Genomic DNA, 20,254 nt, shown 5'->3' with positions numbered 1-20,254 from the left:
CTAGTTATTAAGTAAACCTGTAAATATCAATTTATTCCGACCGAAAGTCTCACCAACAATGGCCGACTCCTCCCTGCACACTAAGTCTTAGACTTTCAGCTACAGTGTACAATAAATAAATAATATACCCGACTCGTTACTCGCAGAGTAAAAGGGTATACTAGATTCGTCGGAAAGTATGAAACAGGTAGAAGGAAGCGTTTTCGACCATATATATATTCTTGATCAGGATCAGTAGCCGAGTCGATCTCGCCCTGTCCGTCTGTCCGTCCGTCCGTTGTCCCGCCAACTCTAACGCGAAGAACGCAAAAATCATTCTACCGCTTACTTTACCATATATTGAGAAAAAAGTTTGCCACGCCCAATCTAACGCCCACAAACCGCCTAAACCGCGCCCACAATTTTCATGCTAGAAGAACATGCTAAATGAAATGTATCACTCTCGTCAATACCTATCGATTGACCCAAAAAAAAGTTTGCCACGCCCACTCTAACGCCCTTAGGCCTTTACTTTATGATTTAGTACCAATAAGGCAGGCGTTTAAAGTTTTATCTCAGGGATTTATTTAAAATAAGTTAATCTTGGGCGACAAGCTAGTCGAGCTGCCAAATCTCCAGCTAGAGCTTGAATTCGCCTGGATAACGCGCACTCCCGATTCCTATCTCTTCTCCTAACTCACCAAGCTTTGAGTGTGGTTGAGTTGAGTAGAAGTCTAGGAGATTAGAATTCTTGGCACGCCGTACATCGCCGGACGCACGATCCCAAATTAATAAAAAACAAGGAAGAACGATATAGTCGAGTACCTCGACTATCAGATACCCGTTATTTAGCTAAAGGGACCAAAGGGAAATGGAGATATGCAAGCAGCAAAGCGAGATTAAAATACGCCACCTACCGGCGGTAGACAGATTTAAGCGTTGTGGGCGTTAGAGTGGGCGTGGCATGCTGCTGACAAACTTGCGCTGCGTAAGAAGATCAGGAATCTGCACGCTAAATCTCAATAGCCTAGCTCTTATAGTTTTCGAGATCTCAGCGTTCAACCAGACAGACGGACATGGCTGGATCGACTCGTGATCCTGTTCAAGAATATATATACTTTATGGGTTCGGAAACGAATCTAATATACCCTTTTATTCTACGAGTAACGGGTATAACAAAGAAGAACGCTATAGTCGAGTACCTCGACTATCAGATACCCGTTACTCAGCTAAAGGGACCAAAGGGAAATGGAAATATGCAAACAGTAAAGCGAGATTTAAGTGCGCCACCTACTGGCGGTAGACCGATTTAAGCATTATGGGCGTTAGAGTGGGCGTGGCAATTTTGTTTTTGGATCAATCGATAGGTTAGGTTAGGCTAGGGCGGCTGTCGGACTATGGTCCGACACACTTAGACCTCTATGGGTCCATTGTGATACCGCATGATCTCGTTTTTCCTTCTCTAGGGTCCCGTTTCTAGTAGTTTCAACCTGTGTTAAGCTGATCAGCATGTCTTCCACCCGGAAGATTTAATAAAGGCACTTATGTTTTTGAGATTAATCTCCGGTATTTCGGTAAGATCGTCGATGAAGGGACTTCTTAAGTGTTTCAGTCTTTGTCTGCATAAGGCTGGGCAGAAGCAGAGAAGGTGTTCATTACTACAGCTTCTGCAGAAATCATTTTGCGGGGCTTTTAGCCTGCCGGCATGTGCGCCAACAAGCCAGTGGCCTGTAAGAGCTCGAATCAACATGCCACACTCTGTGCGGCTGAGTTTGAGTAATTCCGACATTCTCCTCTCCTGGGAGGAGAGGCTTGGTGGTGCCCTGCCTGGCTAACTCGTCCGCTGTGCAGTTGCCTACGATTTCCCAGTGACCCGCGACCCATTTTAGGCTGATAGTAAACTGATTTTCCATCTCGTGGAGAGATCTGCGACAGTCTGCTATTGTACGGGAGTTGGTGTTTGTCGAGTACATCGATTTAATAGCCGCTTGGCTATCACTATATATGTTTAGGTGTCGTCTTTGGAGGCTAAAGTTCCCTAAACAGGTTAGTGCTTCATTTATAGCGTGGACCTCCGCCTGAAAGACGCTACAGTGGTCCGGGAGCCTGAATGACTTCCTGATATCTAATTGTTCGGAGTATACACCTCCGCCAACCTGTCCTTCTAAGTTGGAGCCATCTGTATAGAAACAGATTGCATCCGTCGTGCCCGGTCGGCCCTACTCCCATTTCTCTCTATGTGGAACCAGGGCCTCAAAGGGTGTGTGACTATATTCAATAAATTTGCATAGATCCGTGATCTTCGGAATCGATTTATCATGCTGGAGAATTTTAGCATGGCCATAGAATTGGGCTTTCCACTGCCCAGTGTCCCTCAGTCGAATAGCTGCCGATTTGGCAGCATGCCTGCTAAGTCCAGGCTAGGGAGGTTCAAGATCGCATTCAGCGCTTTATTCGAGGTAGTTCGAACAGCTCCTCTAATACACAAAGCCGCCATTCACTGTACTTTGTTTAGAGGAGTCAGTATGCATTGTTTGTGCAGGGCGGTTCACCACAGAGCCAATCCCTACAGTAGGATTGGCTTGACTACCGCTGTGTATATCCAGTTGACTATTCTAGGGGACATGCCCCATCCTAGCCCAATTGCTTTTTTACAGGAGTAAAGTGCAATGGTCGCTTTCTTGGTTCTCTCTTGGTCGTTTAAGCCCCATTTGAGGCGCTTATCTAATACTAACCCCAAGTACCTGGCGTGATCGCTAAAAGAGAGATTACAATTGTTTAGAATGTGTGGGTTGAGTTTTGGAATTTTGTATCTATTTGTAAATAGAACAAGTTCCGTTTTCGAGGGACTTACCCCGAGTCCGTTCGCTATCGTCCATTCCGATAGTATTTTAAGTTTAGCGGTCATAAGATCGAAAAGTGTTTGTGGATATTTTCCATTAAAGACGATGGCGACGTCGTCTGCGTATGCCACAACCTTACAACCTCCTCCTTCCAGAATCCGCAGTAGTCTATTTACTGCGATATTCCACAAGAGGGGTGATAGTATACCTCCTTGCGGGGTGCCTCAGTTCACTAGACTAGTCTGGGTTGAGGTCCCTAGTGGGGCTGTGACCATTCTGCTTATCAGCAAATTATGGATTAGCCTCACCATTGGCGGCTCAACCCCTAGTTCAGTGACAGATTCTGTTATAGCAGAGGGGATCACGTTATTGAAGGCTCCCTCTATATCCAGGAAGGCGATCAGTGTGTATTCCTTGATGCTGAGTGATTTCTCGATGCTGCTCACCACCAAGTGTAGCGCCGATTCGGTTGACTTACCTTTGGTTTAAGCGTGCTGCGCTTCTGATACTTGTGTCGGGTCTACGGTGGCCCTTATGTGTAGGCTTATCATTCTTTCAAAGCTATTAAGCAGGAATGATGCTAGGGTTATTGGCCTAAAATCCTTTGCTGTGGTGTGAGTGGCCTTCCCTGCCTTGGGAATGAAAGCCACCTTTGTTTCTTGCCACGCTGTTGGTAGTTCTCCTACCGCCAGGATGGATTGGAAGATTTTTTTCAACCAGTTTATGGCTATTTGTCCTGCTTGTTGGATGTGAGCCGGTGTTATCCCGTCCGGTCCCGGCGATTTGTATGGTTTGAAACTATGAATGGACCATTTCATATTGCGGTCTGATAGGAGTGGATCTAATTCGATTCCCTCTCCTGCTCCTCTTTCAGGAGGATGACCTATTTGTTGGCTCCCCGGGAAGTGAGCGTCTAGGAGCAGGTCCAAGGACTCTTTACTGGAGTCTGACCATGATCCATTTGCTTTTTGAAGATAGCCCAAAGGCGCGGCTGTCTTAGAGAGTATTTTCCTGAGCCTTGCGGCATCAGTTGATTTTTCTATGTCAGAGCCGAAGGTCTGCCATGCCGTTCGTTGTGCTCTTCTAATGGCCTTTTTGTAAGAGGCTAGTTCATACTTGTAGTTCAGCCAGTTAGTGTCCTCATTTCCCGCCTTTGCTCTGTTAAAAAGGCATCTGCAGTTGGTTCTGAGGATTGATAGTTGTTGGGTCCATCAGGGGTGTTTTTTCCTTCCCTTTGGTTTACCTGTGGGGCATGCCACTTTGAAGGCAGTGTTGCATGCTTCTGTGAATTTATATACTGTTCCGTCCAGCTCCTGTGGGTTTGTGATGCTTTCTGACGGTTCCATGGGGAGGATATTCGTCAGAACTTCTTTGAACCTGTGGCAGTCGGCTCGTCTGGGGTTAGCGAAGCTGACCGGCAAGGGCGAATCAATGGACAATACGGTTTCTATGAATCTATGGTCCGAAAAGGAGTGCTCGTCAGAGACTGCCCAGTTTTTGACTGGGCCTACGAGTGAGTCTGATACCAAAGTTAGATCTATGATCGTTTGGCAAGCTTTAATTATGAATGTAGGGAAATTGCCCGTATTGCATAAGAATAGGTTCGAAATTAGAATAAAACCTAAAAGAGACTCACCTCTTTCGTTGTTGTTTGGGCAACCCTACTGGATGTGATGGGCGTTGGCGTCACAGCCTATTACCAAACCTTTCCTGAGCTTTTCGCATTACTCTGCCAGTCCTCTGACCAGCGCATCTGGGGGGTTTTATTTTTCAAAGGCCAAAGTAGGCCGATAGGACCCTTATAGAGCCACTTTGCAGCTCCAGGCTTAGTGTGGTGTTGTCTCCGTTGCTGTAATTGCGAAGTAGAAATATTCTAAGATGAATTTTGGCTAATATGCAGGTTCGAATTTTACCTTCTTTGGGGTAAAGCATATGATTGGATTCCTTTGTTTCTAGTCCAGCAACCTTGCCTCCTACTACCCAAGGTTCCTGTACAAGGACTAGGTCAGCTCCGCCTTCGGTCTGGTGAAGGTGAAAATTTATTTGTAGAAGTCTTAGTGACATCTACAGCTTTAACCTTCACCACAGTGACGTCGGCCTCGTCTGTGTCGCTGAGGTCTACGTCTTCGATAGCCGGTCCGAGCGCTCGCATCTCTATGCTTAGCGACGAATCGGTAGAGTAGCCGTCCTCCGGCCCACCAGGTGCCTCCAACTCCTCAGAAAGCACCTGCTCGGCTGGGTTGCCGGCAGATCTACTAGCGGCGTTTGAGTCGCCCTTATACACCTTGATGTGGATCGCACTGAACCCGAAGTTCAGCACTCCTCGAGCAGTCTCGATCAGAGCAACTGATTCCTTGTTCAGGACCAAAACCGCCTGGTTGACGTCCCCTTCATGCTCCACCACTGGGGACATCACACCAGTCTAGCGCGACGATGTTCGCCAACTCGTAGACCTCACCGAGCTTGCTCGTCGTCTGTTTGTACAAGTCGGCCGACCGCTGACTGTCGCAGGCCACCACCTTGACGCTGCCCTGGTACCAGCCGGCGTCCATGCAGCAGGGCGAGGTGCCTGGCTTCTCCCGTACCATGCGCAGGCAAATACACCTGTTCCTGGGGATTCTGCCCTCGGGATTTCCCCTGTCAATTAGGCCGAGTAGGACACGGTTCTTCGTGATTTCGGCGAACGAGACCGATGGCTGGAACTTAGATCTCTTCGCCGATGGTCCGGGTAGTTCGAGGGATCGCTGCCTTTTCGCCTGAGTCCCTTCTTGAGTGGGCTTATCCTGCCCGTAGTTAGGAAGCACCTTCCTTGCCCACTCTACCTTTTCTAGCCATTCAGGCGAAGGTGTCGCAACGTTGCTCCTAGTAAGAGAGCGCAGAGTCTGGGCGGCAGTCCGCCTTTCTGCGTAAGTATATTGGTTTGCTTCAGCGGGTGGCCCGAGCGCCTTGGCAGTGCCTATCGCTGCTTTAGGCGCAGGTGCGCCCGTGGTGGAGTCGTTTGCGGCTGGCTTTATGTTACCCGTCATCCCCAGCTTGGGATGCGGCCCTTTCGGGACCGTGCTGGTACACTCAGAAAAAAAATCAAGTATTTCGTGCTTGAACCTAGTATTTTCGGTGTCAAAACTTCGCCAAGCATGGAAAATACAGAACGCGAGAACAAAATACTACTTTCGAGCACGCATTTTCAAGACCGAAAATACTAGATTTAAGAACCTTTCGGTCTTGAATCAAGTATGAATAATTCTTAAATCAAGTCATATTTGGACTAAAAACAAGAACGATTTTATAATAAAGTAAGAAAGTTGCAGGCTTGATTTAAGGACGAATAATTCTTAAATCAATATATAAATATTATGAAATTAAAATGAGTTTTTATTTTATGCTAGTAAGAGAAATAAGTATTGGAAACTGAAACGAAATAAACGATATATGTATAAATAATATTAATATTGTAAGTTTACTTACGACTTGCCGCTCACGGGCATTAAACACTGTCTAATTTATGCGCCTTATATACCGAGTACTTTCATAATAAACAGTTGGGAATTATTAGAGTTGGCAGACATTAAAAATCCAAATAGTGCTCAATATGAGAATTTTTTGAGCACGAACGTTCTTAAATGTTAAGCATGCAATTTTTCTTAAATCAAGGCTGTTTGTACTTGTTTTTAGCACGGTGTTTTTCCCTGAGTGTACGGATGGTGGAACCAGTGTTCAGCTTATCCGAGGGTTTTTTGAGTGTTTCCGTCTCTGTGTTTTGTGTTGTATTGTTATTTGTCCCAGCCAGGTTGACTCTTGGCACTGTCCGTATTACACCGTAGTTCGGCCCGGAGTAAGATGTTGTTTGGGAGGGGAGATGGGTAGGTGTTGTGTTGGGAGTGGGTTTGTGTAAAGCAACTACTTAGACGATGCGAGTTGTTCAGCCTAGAATCGATAGGTATTGACGAGACCAATACATTTCAATTAAAATTTTTTATCTAGCATGGAAATTGTGGGCGTCACATGTTTGGGCGGCTTATGGGCGTTACAGTGGACGTAGCATATTTGCGTAACAAACTTGCGCTGCGTACAAGGCTACGGAATCTAAATCTGAGATCATAATTCTCTATCTTTAATTGTTTCCGAGATGTCAACGTTCATATTTACGATTTTTTGAAGTTTGTGAGCGGTTTGTGGGCGTTAAAGCGGGCGTGACAAAAATTTTTTTGGGTCAATGAATAGGCATTTCAGTTAAAATTTTTATTCTCGCATCAAAACCACAGTTTTGGGCGGTTTTTGGACGTCAGAGTGGGCGTGGCACTCTGCTGAAACAAACTTGCGCTGCGTAAGAAGCTCAGAAATCTGCACGCCAAGTCGCAATAGCCCAGCTCTTATATTTTCCCACTATATTCGCCCACTGTAACGCCCACAATGCTTAAATCTGTATGCCGCCCATATAATTATATATTGAGATAGCGGGTAGGTGGCGCATTACAATCTCTCTTTGCTGCTTGCATCTCTCCACCTCCTTTGGTCCCTTTAGCTGAGTAACAGGTATCTGATAGTCTGAAGTCACTCTACTATAGCGTTATTTGTGCATTCGTTAACTTATATTGCCCACTTTTTAAGATTTTAGAATTTCACCCACGTCGGAAAATATTGTACGAGTTCTTCGACCACACTAGTTTAGAGTCAAAGTGCCTCAAGGAAGATGATGGTAGTTCCTGGTAGGGTTGGAACCCATTTCACAAAAAAATTTTGTTAAGAACATTATTTAATGTCTCCATTTAGGTGATATATGTTTTTGTTAACAATGTCACCATTTACATTTACCGAATGAATGAACAGGCAACTTTCAGTATACAATTTAAAAAATTTCGTGACTATGAGGCGTCTGGTGACCAAACGAACCAATTCATGGTAAAATAGATCTAAAGTTATTTTTTATACACGTTACTCGTGGAGTAACAGGTTATACCAGATTCTAACATACGAGGGTGGTCGGATAAGTACTTAGCCTCCAACAGAAAAACGAAAATTTTGGTGGCGATTTATTTCACAACATAATCTCCTTTTAGCTCGATAGACTTGACCCAGCGATGCTCTAACTTCTTTAACCCATCTGAAAAATACGTTTTCTCGAGGTCTGCAAAATAGGCCTCTGTGGCGGCGACGTCCTCTTCATTCGACGCAAATTTTTGTCCAGCGAGTGAAACAAAGTTTGGAAACAAAAATAAGTCACACAGGGCCAAATCTGGATAATATGGTGGATGGGGTAGCAGTTCATAGCCCAATTCGACCAATTTGGCCTTGGCGAGGACGGAAGTGTGAGCCGGTGCGTTGTCATGATGGAAGAGCACTTTTTTCTAAGCCAAATGGGGCCGTATTTTCTGCAATTCGGCCCAATAATTCGTCATAGTACAGCCCTCTGACCGTTTTGCCCTTCTCCAGGTAGTCGATGTAGATCACACCTTGTGAACCCCAAAAAACGGTAATCATCACCTTTCCGGTCGATGGGACAGTCTTCGCCTTCTTCGGAGCCGGTTCCCCGGGTGAAGTCCACTGTTTCGACTGTTCCTTGGTCTCTGGTGTGTACCAGTGGACTCATTTTCCGTCGACGGTCACGAAACGACGCAGAAACTCCTTCGGATTGCGCTTAAACAGCGTCAAAAACTGCTCTGATGTGGTCTCACGATTTCGCCTCGCGCCGACAGCTTTTTCATGCCCAAAATTTCATGCAGAATATGACCCACGCGGTCTTTTGACATGCCTACTGTCTCAGCTATCTTGGGTATCTTCAATCGGCGGTCTGCCAATACGGGATCGTGGATTTTTGTCACGTTATCCTCCGTGGTAGCCGTTTTCGGTGCACTTGGGCGTGGCTCATCAAAAACCGACGTGCGACCACGTTGAAACTCGTTAAACCAATTTTGGACGGTCGCCATCGAAGGAGAAGAGTCCGTACACAACATCCAAGCGCTCTTTGATTTTGCTGGGCGATTTCCCTTCCAAAAACAAGAATCGAATCACAGACCGATATTGCTCTTTCTCAATTTTTCTAAAATCCGCGGACACGTCCGATTCCACACGCAGTCAAAACAAAACTACGAGACCGATTCGGATGAAATTTCGACATTAGAATCTACTACACAATAGTAAATTTCTCTTGCGATAGTGACGCCATCGGGCGGTGGGGCTAAGTACTTATCGGACTGCCTACGTACAACGTTGCCGTTAAGCAGTATTACTTAGTGCCGTACAACCACACTTTCCTCTAATGGTCTTGTCTGCGATTTCGAACAGTTTAATAACGGCATCGATTGTAGATAGACCCTTCCGTAAGCCATACTGCATCTCTGAGAGACGGTTGGTTTCGGCAAGTTCACCTTCGAGCCGTGAGTGGATTATTCTCTCGAGTATATTACCCACAGTATCTCCCATTCAGAAGGTGCCATTTAAAGAAGGCTCCTCCGCCGGCTTGTTCACGACAGACCATATTGCTCTGAAAATAGTGTTTCCACTATCCTTTCTAGGCCTTTAGGGCATGCGAAGCCCCACAGGTTTGAGTATACTTTTTTGTGTTTTTTCAGGTCTCGGTGTGGCATCGTGACGTAACAAACTTTCGCTCTGCATAAAATATCTAGGGTAACGTCCTAAAGAAATCAACATTTTTGGACGAAAAACTTGTACTATTTATAGGGTGGCAAATTTTATGTGAAAACCCTCATATCGCACTTTATGTTTTTTTTTTGCCGTACTCTATTTTGTAAAAAATCTTGTTACAACCCCAATAAATACAACATAAAATAAAACAAAAACTTTGGAATGCCAGCATGTATAACTTTATAAATACCTTCTTATGTATTATGTGACTTTGATATTTTCGATTATATAATTGAAATAAATATATCTTAATGACTTATCTCCGCTAAATGTTTGGCTGCGGCTTACCGGCCAAATCGCATGTGCCCATAGTCATCAAACTGATCATCTCCTCCCCTTTTGCCAAACCTCATGTGGCCGTAGTCGTCAAACCGCTTAGCTTTTGTCCGATCCTCATTGCTATCCACCAAGAGGTCCATTTCAATTGGTATTATTGGGCGGGATATGAGAGGAACTCTACGCCCGAATCCAACAATTTTCTGGTTTCGTCTTTCACCGAATCGGGAGAATAATGGCTCAGCTAAGTTTGCGTTGGACTGATCCGCTTCCGCTCCCAATTCCTGTAATCGGTGTTGCTGCTTTGAGATTCCCAGACTAGTTGTCTGGGCTGGGACTGGTACCGTCACAAGCAAACAAATAGCCAAAGCCCAGAGTGGCAATACTAGAGTAAGGATGTGCGTGCAGCTCCTGAGTCCCATTCTCGACTTTTCTGTTGGCAGACTGGTGAACGGCAACTATGGTGCTGCCTTTTTATATGATTGGCTGGCTGGCTCTCCCGCTCGGCTGCTTAATATTCCAGTACAGCGATTGCCAAGGATTGAGTGGTTCAAGCTATTCAGGTAAATTAAATTAAATTTTCCCCAAGGGTCTTGACTTTTGATTGACTTGATTGATTAAATTAGCCAACAGATGACTTTAGGACTCTAGGAATATTAAATTCAATGGGAATAAATGTGGTATGATGAGCAACTGTCTTCATCCGGTCCACTAACAGCCCCCTAAAAGCACAGTATGCCTGCCAAAACCTAAAACGTTCAATTACTTCTACCTTAAACAAGAAAGGAAGTTAACTTCGGCAAGCCGAAGATTCTATACACTTGCGTTGTACGTTCAGAGCTTTTCGATTTATAGAAAACCTAAAACTAATTACAGACATATATATATATATCTTTCCGAAAAAAAATATGACGGTCTTTGTATTATTTTGACATTATTTACGCTAGTTCACAGTCAAAATGCCCCAAGCAGGATAATGGTAGGTGATTTCAAAACAAGAATGGAAGTTAACTTCGACAAGCCGAAGTTTGTACACCCCTGCAGTTAAAATTATTAAATTTAATTCGAAATTTTGAAAAATACAAAAAAATTATATTTCCATTAGGATAAGATAATATGTCAAAAGACACCGAAGCTACATATAATTTGTTTCATATTATTTTTTCACCAATTTTCCGATCGTTCCCATGGCAGCTATATGATATAGTCGTCCGATTATGATAAATTTAAACTCGAAATTCAGAACTAATAAAAAAATATTATTTCCAAGTGTAGGAGGTTATATGTCAAAAAACACCGAAGCTATAATTTGTTTCATATTATTTTCCCACCAATTTTCCGATCGTTCCTATGGCAGCTATATGATTAAGTCGTCCGATTTTGATAAAATTAAATTCAAAATTCTTAAAAAAAAATTTTATTTCTAAGCTTAGGAGTTTATATGTTAAAACAAGGAAGAACGCTATAGTCGAGTAGCTCGACTATCAGATACCCGTTACTCAGCTAAAGGGACAAAAGGGAAATGGAGATATGTAAGCAGCAAAGCGTAAAGCGGTAGACAGATTTAAGCGTTGTGGGCGTTAGAGTGGGCGTGGCAAACTTTTTTTTTGATCAATCGATAGGTATTGACGAGACCAATACATTTCAGTTAAAATTTTTTATTTAGCATGAAAATTGTGAGCGTCACAGGCTTGGGCGGTTTGTGGGCGTTAAAGGGGCGTGGCAAACTTTTTTTTGGGTCAATCGATAGGTATTGATGAGAACAATACAATTCAGTTAAAATTTTTATTCTAGCATTAAAACTGTAGGAGCCACAGTTTTGGGCGGCTTGTGGGCGTTAGAGAGGGCGTGGCACTTTGCTGAAACAAACGGACGGACAGACAGACGGACAGACGGACATGGCTAGATCGACTCGGCTAGTGATCCTGATCAAGAATATATATACTTTATGGGGTCGGAAACGCTTCCTTCTGCCTGTAACATACTTTCCGACGAATCTAGTATACCCTTTTACTCTACGAGTAACGGGTATAAAAACCAAGGAAATAATTTTCTTTTATTTTTTTTCCGATAGTTCCTACGGGAGCTATAAGATATATGTTAGTTGTCCGATCCGGCTGGCTCCGACTAATATACTACCTGCTAAAGAAGACTTTTGGGAAAGTTTCAGCACGATAGCTTTAAAACTGAGACTAGTTTGCGTAGAAACGGACGTACAGACGGACAGACGGGTTTGGCTAGATCGACTCGTCTAGTGATGCTGACCAAGAATACATATACTTTTATGGGGTCGGAAACGTCTCCTTCACTGCGTTGCAAACTTGTGACTGAAATCATAATACCCTCTGCAAGGGTATAAAAAGATGGGGGTAAAATCATTACTTATGAACTAATGGTCTGATGTTAACAACAGCGAAATAAATGTTATTGTTTTTTTTTAAATTACATTTGTTCTAAATTCCAATTATTAACAAGGAAGAACGCTATAGTCGAGTGCCTCGACTATCAGATACCCGTTACTCAGCTATATGGAGATATGCAAGCAGCAAAGAGAGATTAAAATGCGCCACCTACCGGCGGTATACAGATTTAAGCGTTATGGGCGTTAGAGTGGGCGTGGCAAATTTTTTTTTGGATCAATCGATAGGTATCGACGAGACCAATACATTTCAGTTAAAATTTTTTATCTAGCATGAAAATTGTGGGCGTCACAGGTTTTCGCGGTTTGTGGGCGTTAAAGTGGGCGTGGCAAACTTTTTTTTGGGTCAATCGATAGGTATTGATGAGAACAATACATTTCAGTTAAAATTTTTATTCTAGCATCAAAACTGTAGGAGCCACAGTTTTGGGCGGTTTGTGGGCGTTAGAGTGGGCGTGGCACTGTGCTGAAACAAACTTGCGCTGCGTAAGAAGCTCAGGAATCTGCACGCCAAATCTCAATAGCCTAGCTCCCATAGATTCCGAGATCTCAGCGTTCATCCGGACAGACGGACAGACGGACAGACGGACATGGCTAGATCGACTCGGCTAGTGATCCTGATCAAGAATATATATACTTTGTGGGGTCGGAAACGCTTCCTTCTGCCTGTTACATACTTTCCGACGAATCTAGTATACCCTTTTACTCTACGAGTAACGGGTATAAAAAGTGTGTGCGCCACACTTTGGGGGCGTAAGAGTGAGCGAGCCATCCTAATATGATACACATGCGATGCGCAGTGCCTTATCCCACCTTTCTTGCTTTTATAGTTTCCGAGTTATCTTGGATAATCCAAGATATTAAAAAGATCCAAGAATTTAAAGTTTATTGGCGTTAGAGTTATAGCTAGAAAAATAATTTGAGTATTCCCTAAACTGTTGAAAAGCTGAATTGCTACTTTTTGGGCTGCTGTTAATCAGCTGTTCCATACAAAGTCAACTTTCAGAAATGTCAGCAATTCAACAGCCTCGGGGCTGTTGCAAATTTTGTTGAATTGCTGAAAACCAGAGTTGTCGCTGTTCTCGACTAAAAGTAAGAGGGTAACTCTGGTCACTTGTAAACATGGAGGAAAAGGTAAAAGACAAACACATTTTCAAAATGGAATTTTAACAACTAATTTGATTTATTTTAAGGACATTTTGGATTTTTCGGTGAAGCGGAAACGGGAGTATTTCAGGTCGTTCAAGTGGACAACCGAAGCTTTGGTATTCTTTGTGAAAATGGTTTGGGAAAGGGTAAAGGATTGCCCAGAGAAGCTTGAAGTAAGTAAAAATCATAAGTAATTGATATAAATTAATAATTTTATATTATCACAGAAACCGACTGCTAAGTTCTACCAAAAGGTTGTTAAAGAATATACATCGTTTCGTGATGCTGGTGTGCAGTCAATAAAAACTAAAATGAATTACGGCAAGTCGCAATTCATTAAAGCGATCGAGTGGCGCAACCAAACTGGTGGAGGACTTCTTGAGAAGGGGGATGAGACTTCGGTTGAAAGTTAGAGTTTCAACAGAAAATCCAATAAGTAATAAACATTGTATGTTTTTCGACTATTTAGAAAGGTTTCACGACATCTTAGGAAAACTTAAAAGAGTGGTGCCTCCTAAAGTTCCAGAAACTTTTCAAGTCCTAAATGGCTACGAAGAGGTTGCCGAGTTGAGAAACATCTCTATTGATATGAGTAGCAACTTGGGGACCGATACTGAGGATGAGCCAGTCGCCAGAGCCCCCTTCGCGAAAGGCAACAATGGCTAAAAGCAAAACTAAGTCGATGGCTGCTGTTGTCTCAGGACAAATAAAAGTAATAAAAAAACAAAATTTGTAACATCAACAAAAAAATATATTTACACATGAAAATAAAAATTAAACATGTTGTGAATTCATTTCAGGACTCAATTATTTTGCATATGGGCATATCCGCCAAATGGTCAACCAGGACTTAAACAAAAATATCTTCATAATCATCGTATTTTTTGCGTATTTTCTTAACAAATGGCAATATTTTCATAATACAGTGGTACCATAGCTTATGTCATTTGAATTGTTGAAGAAATTGCCCTGAAAACTGAAAAAATTTACTTTTTAAGATTTTTAGCTACCTTTAAGGGCATTTTTATGTTTAATTATTTCGCATGGAACGCATATGATTTGTTTGCACTTTTTCTACCAAATCCATTTATTGGAATCTAATAAGAAGATAAAAATCCAAAATGTTCAATATACTACAACAACATCGAAAAAATCGTACGTTCGCTAATTCAAAAAAAAACAAGGAAGAACGCTATAGTCGAGTACCTCGACTATCAGATACCCGTTTCTCAGCTAAAGGGAGCAAAGAGAAATGGAGATATGCAAGCAGCAAAGCGAGATTAAAATACGCCACCTACCGGCGGTAGACAGTTTTAACCGTTATGGGCGTTATAGTGGGCGTGACAAATTTTTTTTTTGGATCAATCGATAGGTATTGACGAGACCAATACATTTCAGTTAAAATCTTTTATCTAGCATGAAAACTGTGAGCGTCACAGGTTTGGGCGGCTTGTGGGCGTTAGAGTGGGCGTGGCACAGTGGCACATACAAACTTGCGCTGCGTAAGAAGCTCAGGAATCTGCACGCCAAATCTCAATAGCCTAGCTCTTATAGTTTCCGAGATCTCAGCGTTCATTCGGACGGACAGACAGACGGACAGACGGATATATATACTTTATGGGGTCGGAAACGCTTCCTTCTGCCTGTTACATACTTTCCGACGAATCTAGTATACCCTTTTACTCTACGAGTAACGGGTATAACAAGGAAGAACGCTATAGTCGAGTACTTCGACTATCAGATACCCGTTACTTAGCCAAGGGAACCATAGGGAAATGAAGATTTGCAAGCAGTAGCGCGAGATTGACATGCGCCACCTACCCGTGATCTGAATATATGGTTATGTGGGCGGTAGACAGATTTAGGCGTTATGGGCGTTAGAGTGGGCGTGGCAAAATTTTTTTGGGGTCAATCGATAGGAATTGACGAGACTAATACATTTCAGTTAACATTTCTTTCTAGCATGAAAATTGTGGGCGCCACAGGCTTATGCGGTTTGTAAGCGTTAGAGTGGGCGTGGCAACCTTTTTTTTAGATCAATCGAGAGGTATTTAGAAGACAAATACATTTCAATATTTCAGTATCTAGCATTAAAATTGTGAGCACCACAGATTTGGGCGGTTTGTGGGCGTTAAAGTGGGCGTGGCATCTTTGCGTAACAAACTTGCACTGCGTACAAGACTACGGAATCTAAATATGAAATCGCAATTCTCTAACTTTTATAAGTTCTGAGATATCCGCGTTCATATCTACGATTTTTTGAAGTTTGTGGGCGGTTTGTGGGCTTTAAAGTGTGCGTGGCAAACTTTTTTTGTGTTAATCGATAGGTATTGATTAGGACAATACATTTCAGTTACAATTTTTATTCTAGCATAAAAACTGTAGGAGCCACAGTTTTGGGCGGCTTGTGGGCGTTTGAGTGGGCGAGGCACATTGCTGGAACAAACTTGCGCTGCCTAAGAAGCTCAGGAACCTGCAAGCCATATCTCAATAGCCTAGCTCTTATAGTTTCCGAGATTTCAGCGTTCATCCGGACGGACAGACAGACGGACAGACGGACATGGCTAGATCGACTCGGCTAGTGATCGTGATAAAGAATATATATACTTTATGGGGTCGGGCCCGCTTCCTTTCGCCTGTTACATACTTTCCGACGAATCTTGTATACTTTTTTACTCTACGAGTAACGGGTATAACAAGGAAGAACGCTATAGTCGAGTACTTCGACTATCAGATACCCGTTACTTAGCCAAGGGAACCATAGGGAAATGAAGATTTGAATATTAAATTCAATGGGAATAAATGTGGTATGATGAGCAACTGTCTTCATCCCGAAGGAAGCGTTTCCGACCCCTTAAAGTATACAGTGCAAACTTAAGTGTTGGCACACTTAACATCTTGAACTTTAAGCGCACTTTTCTTCCATTATAAATCTGTTATACAATTTAACAAAATTGTTTTCGATAAAGTTAATATTTAACAATCAATTTAATTTTCATTCATTTAATTATCTTCTAAAACTACATTTTTAAAAATAAAAAAACCAAAAAATAAGCAGATTAAGCTGAACAAAAGTCATGGCACACTTACTTTTTTAATAACGATTTCGTTAAAACTTAACAGATTTGGTTGCCTTTTTTGCCAAATCCGCCCTGTCTCTATATTGTAACTGGTATAATCCTAAATTAGTATCATAAAATCGATTTAGTACCTTAAAATACACTAAAAATGGTTATAAGTTAACTGTGGTCAGCAAGACCAGAGTCGTTGACCATAGTGACGTAAACATTGTCGCGCCGATCAAACTGCCGACCAAGCAATGGGCCGGACGCTCGTGCACAGACGGTGAGCCTTTGTTAGCCATAAGAATATTCCATTGTGTCAGTCTAATTTGAAGTCTTGAATAAAGAGCACAAGCTCTGACAATATTAAACTCCGGCTACCGCCGTTAAAGAACTTATTATTTTCATACTGTCTGAGTCTCTAGGCCAGCAGGTAAAGAAGGGCAGTTACCCTTCCAACATAAACTCCCTAATCTTCCGGCTCATCAAGAATCCGGCTTAACCCGGATAATACTCCAACATCCAGTACTTGCGATTCCCCTGGATCCAGCACCCGTGGCCTATAGGAAGTGAGACCGCTGCCAGACTGTTGGCTTTTGGATACTAGTGACTGCTGCGTGGGACCTGCCCGCCAGCTGACTCGCACTAAATAATCAGCTGCGGCAGAAGTCGTGGTTACTTAGACCCAGCCTTGTCGCATGAGTCCCTATGAGACAGTGGCCCGTGAGGGCATTTAGGAGAGTGGAGATGTCCTCCCTACTACATTGTAGGAGAGTTTTTGTTCTTTTCGTGTTATAGTTTGGCCATGTGAGTCTAGAATTGTGGCATATTGAGATTGAGTTCCAACGGTTGTTGGAAAGAGTATACAATCTCTGCCTGAGAAGGAGCTTGCAGGTAGCCATGGGCATCCCTACCGTGTCCTTATCACGAAGGATATCGGCGGTTGTCCCCTGTCTTGCCAGCTCGTCTGCTATGCAGTTGCCCTCAATGTTGCGGTGCCCAGGCACCCAGATGAGGCTGATTCTCAGATGAGTGGCCATCTCGTTAAGAGATTTGCGGCATTCAGAGATTGTTTTTGAGCTCGTTGTGTAGGAGTCGAGGGCCCTGAGGGCAGCTTGACTATCCGAGAATATGAAGATATCACTGTCTTTATGTACAGACGTGTTCAGGTGGGTAGTGGCTTCCTGAATTGCCATCACTTCCGCTTGGAAAACACTACAGTGGTCTGGTAGGCGGAATGAGACTTTTATGTCTAGTTCGGGGGAGAAGACTCCCCCACCTGTTTTGGAGGTAAACTTGGAGCCGTCAGTGTATATGTTGACGGCGTTTACGAATTGATGTGGGAGGTTGTCCCAGTCTGAACGGGTGGGTATATGAATTTTGTATCTTCTTTCGAAGTTGACTATGGGTGGGACGTAGTCTGTATAACGTGGTAGGGGTGAATGTTTTGATAGGATAATGGAGTGACCCGTGGAGCCCGTTGTCCAAGCCGCTGCTTCACGGAGTCTCAGCGCTGTTGCAGATGCCCAGCTTTTGGCAAGTAGGTCCAGGGGTTGGAGATCGAGAATTGTGTTTAGTGCCTCGGTGGCGGTAGTGCGCAGCGCCCCACTGATGCAGAGCTCTGCGCTCCTTTGGATCTTGTGAAGGATCCGGAGGTTGCAGTTCTTATCTAGAGAAGGCCACCAAACGATGTTTCCGTAGAGAAGAATGGGCCTGACTATTGCAGTATATAGCCAGTGAACTATCATGGGGGAGAAACCCCACTTCCTCCCTATGGCTTTTTTACAAGCGAAGAGGGCTATGGCCGCTTTGCGTGTGCGATCTAGGATGTTATCAGTCCAGAGGAGCTTTTTGTCAAGGATGACACCTAAGTACTTTGCTTGGTTGCTAAGGGTTAGGCGCGTTTGGTGTAGTTTTGGGGGAACTAGAATTGGTACCTTGTACTTCCTTGTAAAGAGAACTAGTTCGGTCTTTTCCGGGTTAACTCCCAGTCCACAGCCAGCCGTCCACCGGGAAAGGGTGGATAGGGCTGTCTCCATTAGATTACAAAGGGTTTGCGGGAACTTGCCCTGCAGTAGGATAACCACGTCATCCGCGTAGGCTACCACTTTTGTGCCCGCCTCTTCTAGAAGTGATAGCAGTTTGTTGACCACCAAAACCCATAGAAGAGGTGAGAGTACGCCCCCTTGTGGGGTTCCTCTACTGACATTCCTGGTCGAGAGGGCCGATCCCATAGTGGAGTGCACTACCCTGCTGGTTAGCATGGTGTGTATGAGTCCCACTATGGGCCGCTCAATGCCCAGTTCAGTCAGAGCACCAGTGATCGCCGTTGGGGTGACGTTGTTGAAGGCGCCTTCTATGTCTAGAAACGCTGCAAGAGAGTATTCCTTATTGTGGAAGCCTCGTTCTATACTGTACACTAGAGAGTGGAGGGCGGTATCGGTTGATCTACCCTTACGATACGCATGCTGTGCGTCAGAGAGTAGGCTATGGTCGATGGTTAGTCTGATATGGGTGTCAATTAGCCTTTCCAGGGTCTTCAACAAGAAGGAAGAGAGACTGATCGGGCGGAAGTCCTTTGGGTTAGTGTGGGAGGGCTTGCCGGCTTTCGGTATAAAGATTACCTTGACGTCCAGCCACCTTGTTGGAATATGGTTTAGAGCAAGGCAGCCGTGGAAGATGGCTGTCAGCCAGGGAAGGGACATATCTAATGTCCGTTGTAGCTGGGCCGGGAAGAACCCATCTGGGCCAGGTGATTTGAAAGGCTTAAAAGAGTTAACAGCCCACTGAATGCGGTCAGGGTTTGAAATGTTGGCAATACTCTGGTCGTCTAGATTCACCTCTATGTGGAGGTCCTCCACTACCTGGGTATTGTTAGGGAAGTGTGTGTCTAACAGTAGTTCAAGGGTTTCCTGACTGTTTTCCGTCCAGCCATCAGCATTGGTTTTAAGATAGCCAATGGTAGCTGGATGTTTAATTCTTCTGAGTCTGGATGCCTCCGCAGTAGATTCTATGCTACTGCAGAAGTTAGCCCAGGCTCTTCGTTTTGATATTCTTATTTCCTTTTTGTATAGGCTTAGTTTTGAATGATATAGATTCCAGGAGGATTCGCTATTGTTGTATTTAGCTTTATTGAAGTAAGTTCTACACTCTCTTTTAAGGTTCGCTAGGGTTGGGTTCCACCATGGGGGTTTGTGCTTTGTTTTGACTGTTCTACTTGGGCAAGCCCTTTTTAAGGCCTCACCGCAGATATCAGTAAAAGTGTTAACTAGGCTATCTAATTCTTGACGGTTGCGTATGTGTGTCGGAGGAGCGGGTAGGTTCCTGTTGAGGAGATTTTTATAGTATCCCCAGTTGGTTAATCTTAGATTAGTTATGTTCTCGGCGGGAGGATGTTCTAGACTTATTGTAAATTCTATGTATCGGTGGTCCGAGAATGAGTGTTCGATCCCCACCTTCCACGCGTCTAGCTGGTTAAGTAAGGGATCAGATATTAGAGTAATGTCTAGTACTTCCCTCCTATTTCTAGTGATGAAAGTTGGGTCATTACCTTTGTTGCAGATGAATAGATTTGATTGAAGGAGATAGTCGTAGAGTAACTCACCCCTTTCGTTGGTGTTTGTACTTCCCCATTGTGTGTGGTGTGAGTTAGCGTCCCCACCCAGGATGAGTTCCTTAGATGAGTGAGAGCGTATGAGTTCTTGTGTAGTGGTGTTTGGTAGTGGCCCTTCGTGGTCGTGAGCCAGATAGAATGATGCTATGGTGTGATGGGTGTGTTCGTTTAGCTCCAGTCTGACCGTGGTAAGGTCGCCTTCGCTAAACTGTGGAATAAGAAATGTGTTAAAGTGTGTTTTTGTAAGAATGCAGGTTCTGGTTTTACCCTT

General features: G+C 43.7%; 2 protein-coding genes across 2 annotated transcripts in view; one reads left to right on the top strand and one right to left on the bottom strand.

The window, feature by feature from the left end:
- The window catches only part of LOC118878782 (uncharacterized), a 28,047-nt gene extending 13,985 nt beyond the window's left edge, over positions 1-14,062 (top strand). Inside the window, exons 2-5 of the mRNA XM_036821782.3 lie at positions 12,990-13,293; positions 13,353-13,481; positions 13,536-13,716; positions 13,778-14,062. Coding sequence (XP_036677677.1) covers positions 13,282-13,293; positions 13,353-13,481; positions 13,536-13,716; positions 13,778-13,974 — 519 coding nt within the window. The 5' untranslated portion in view covers positions 12,990-13,281 and the 3' untranslated portion in view covers positions 13,975-14,062. The remainder of the gene's footprint in view (positions 1-12,989; positions 13,294-13,352; positions 13,482-13,535; positions 13,717-13,777) is intronic.
- On the bottom strand, positions 9,640-10,199 carry Dsk (Drosulfakinin). The gene has a single exon (XM_017076782.3). It carries the CDS (start codon positions 10,160-10,162, stop codon positions 9,749-9,751), a length of 414 nt encoding a protein of 137 aa, XP_016932271.1. The 5' UTR covers positions 10,163-10,199; the 3' UTR covers positions 9,640-9,748.
- Positions 14,063-20,254: the final 6,192 nt, after the last annotated feature.

Source organism: Drosophila suzukii, chromosome 3 (assembly GCF_043229965.1).
Source record: "Drosophila suzukii chromosome 3, CBGP_Dsuzu_IsoJpt1.0, whole genome shotgun sequence".
NCBI lineage: Eukaryota > Metazoa > Arthropoda > Insecta > Diptera > Drosophilidae > Drosophila > Drosophila suzukii.
This window is presented reverse-complemented; position numbering and strand designations above follow the sequence as displayed.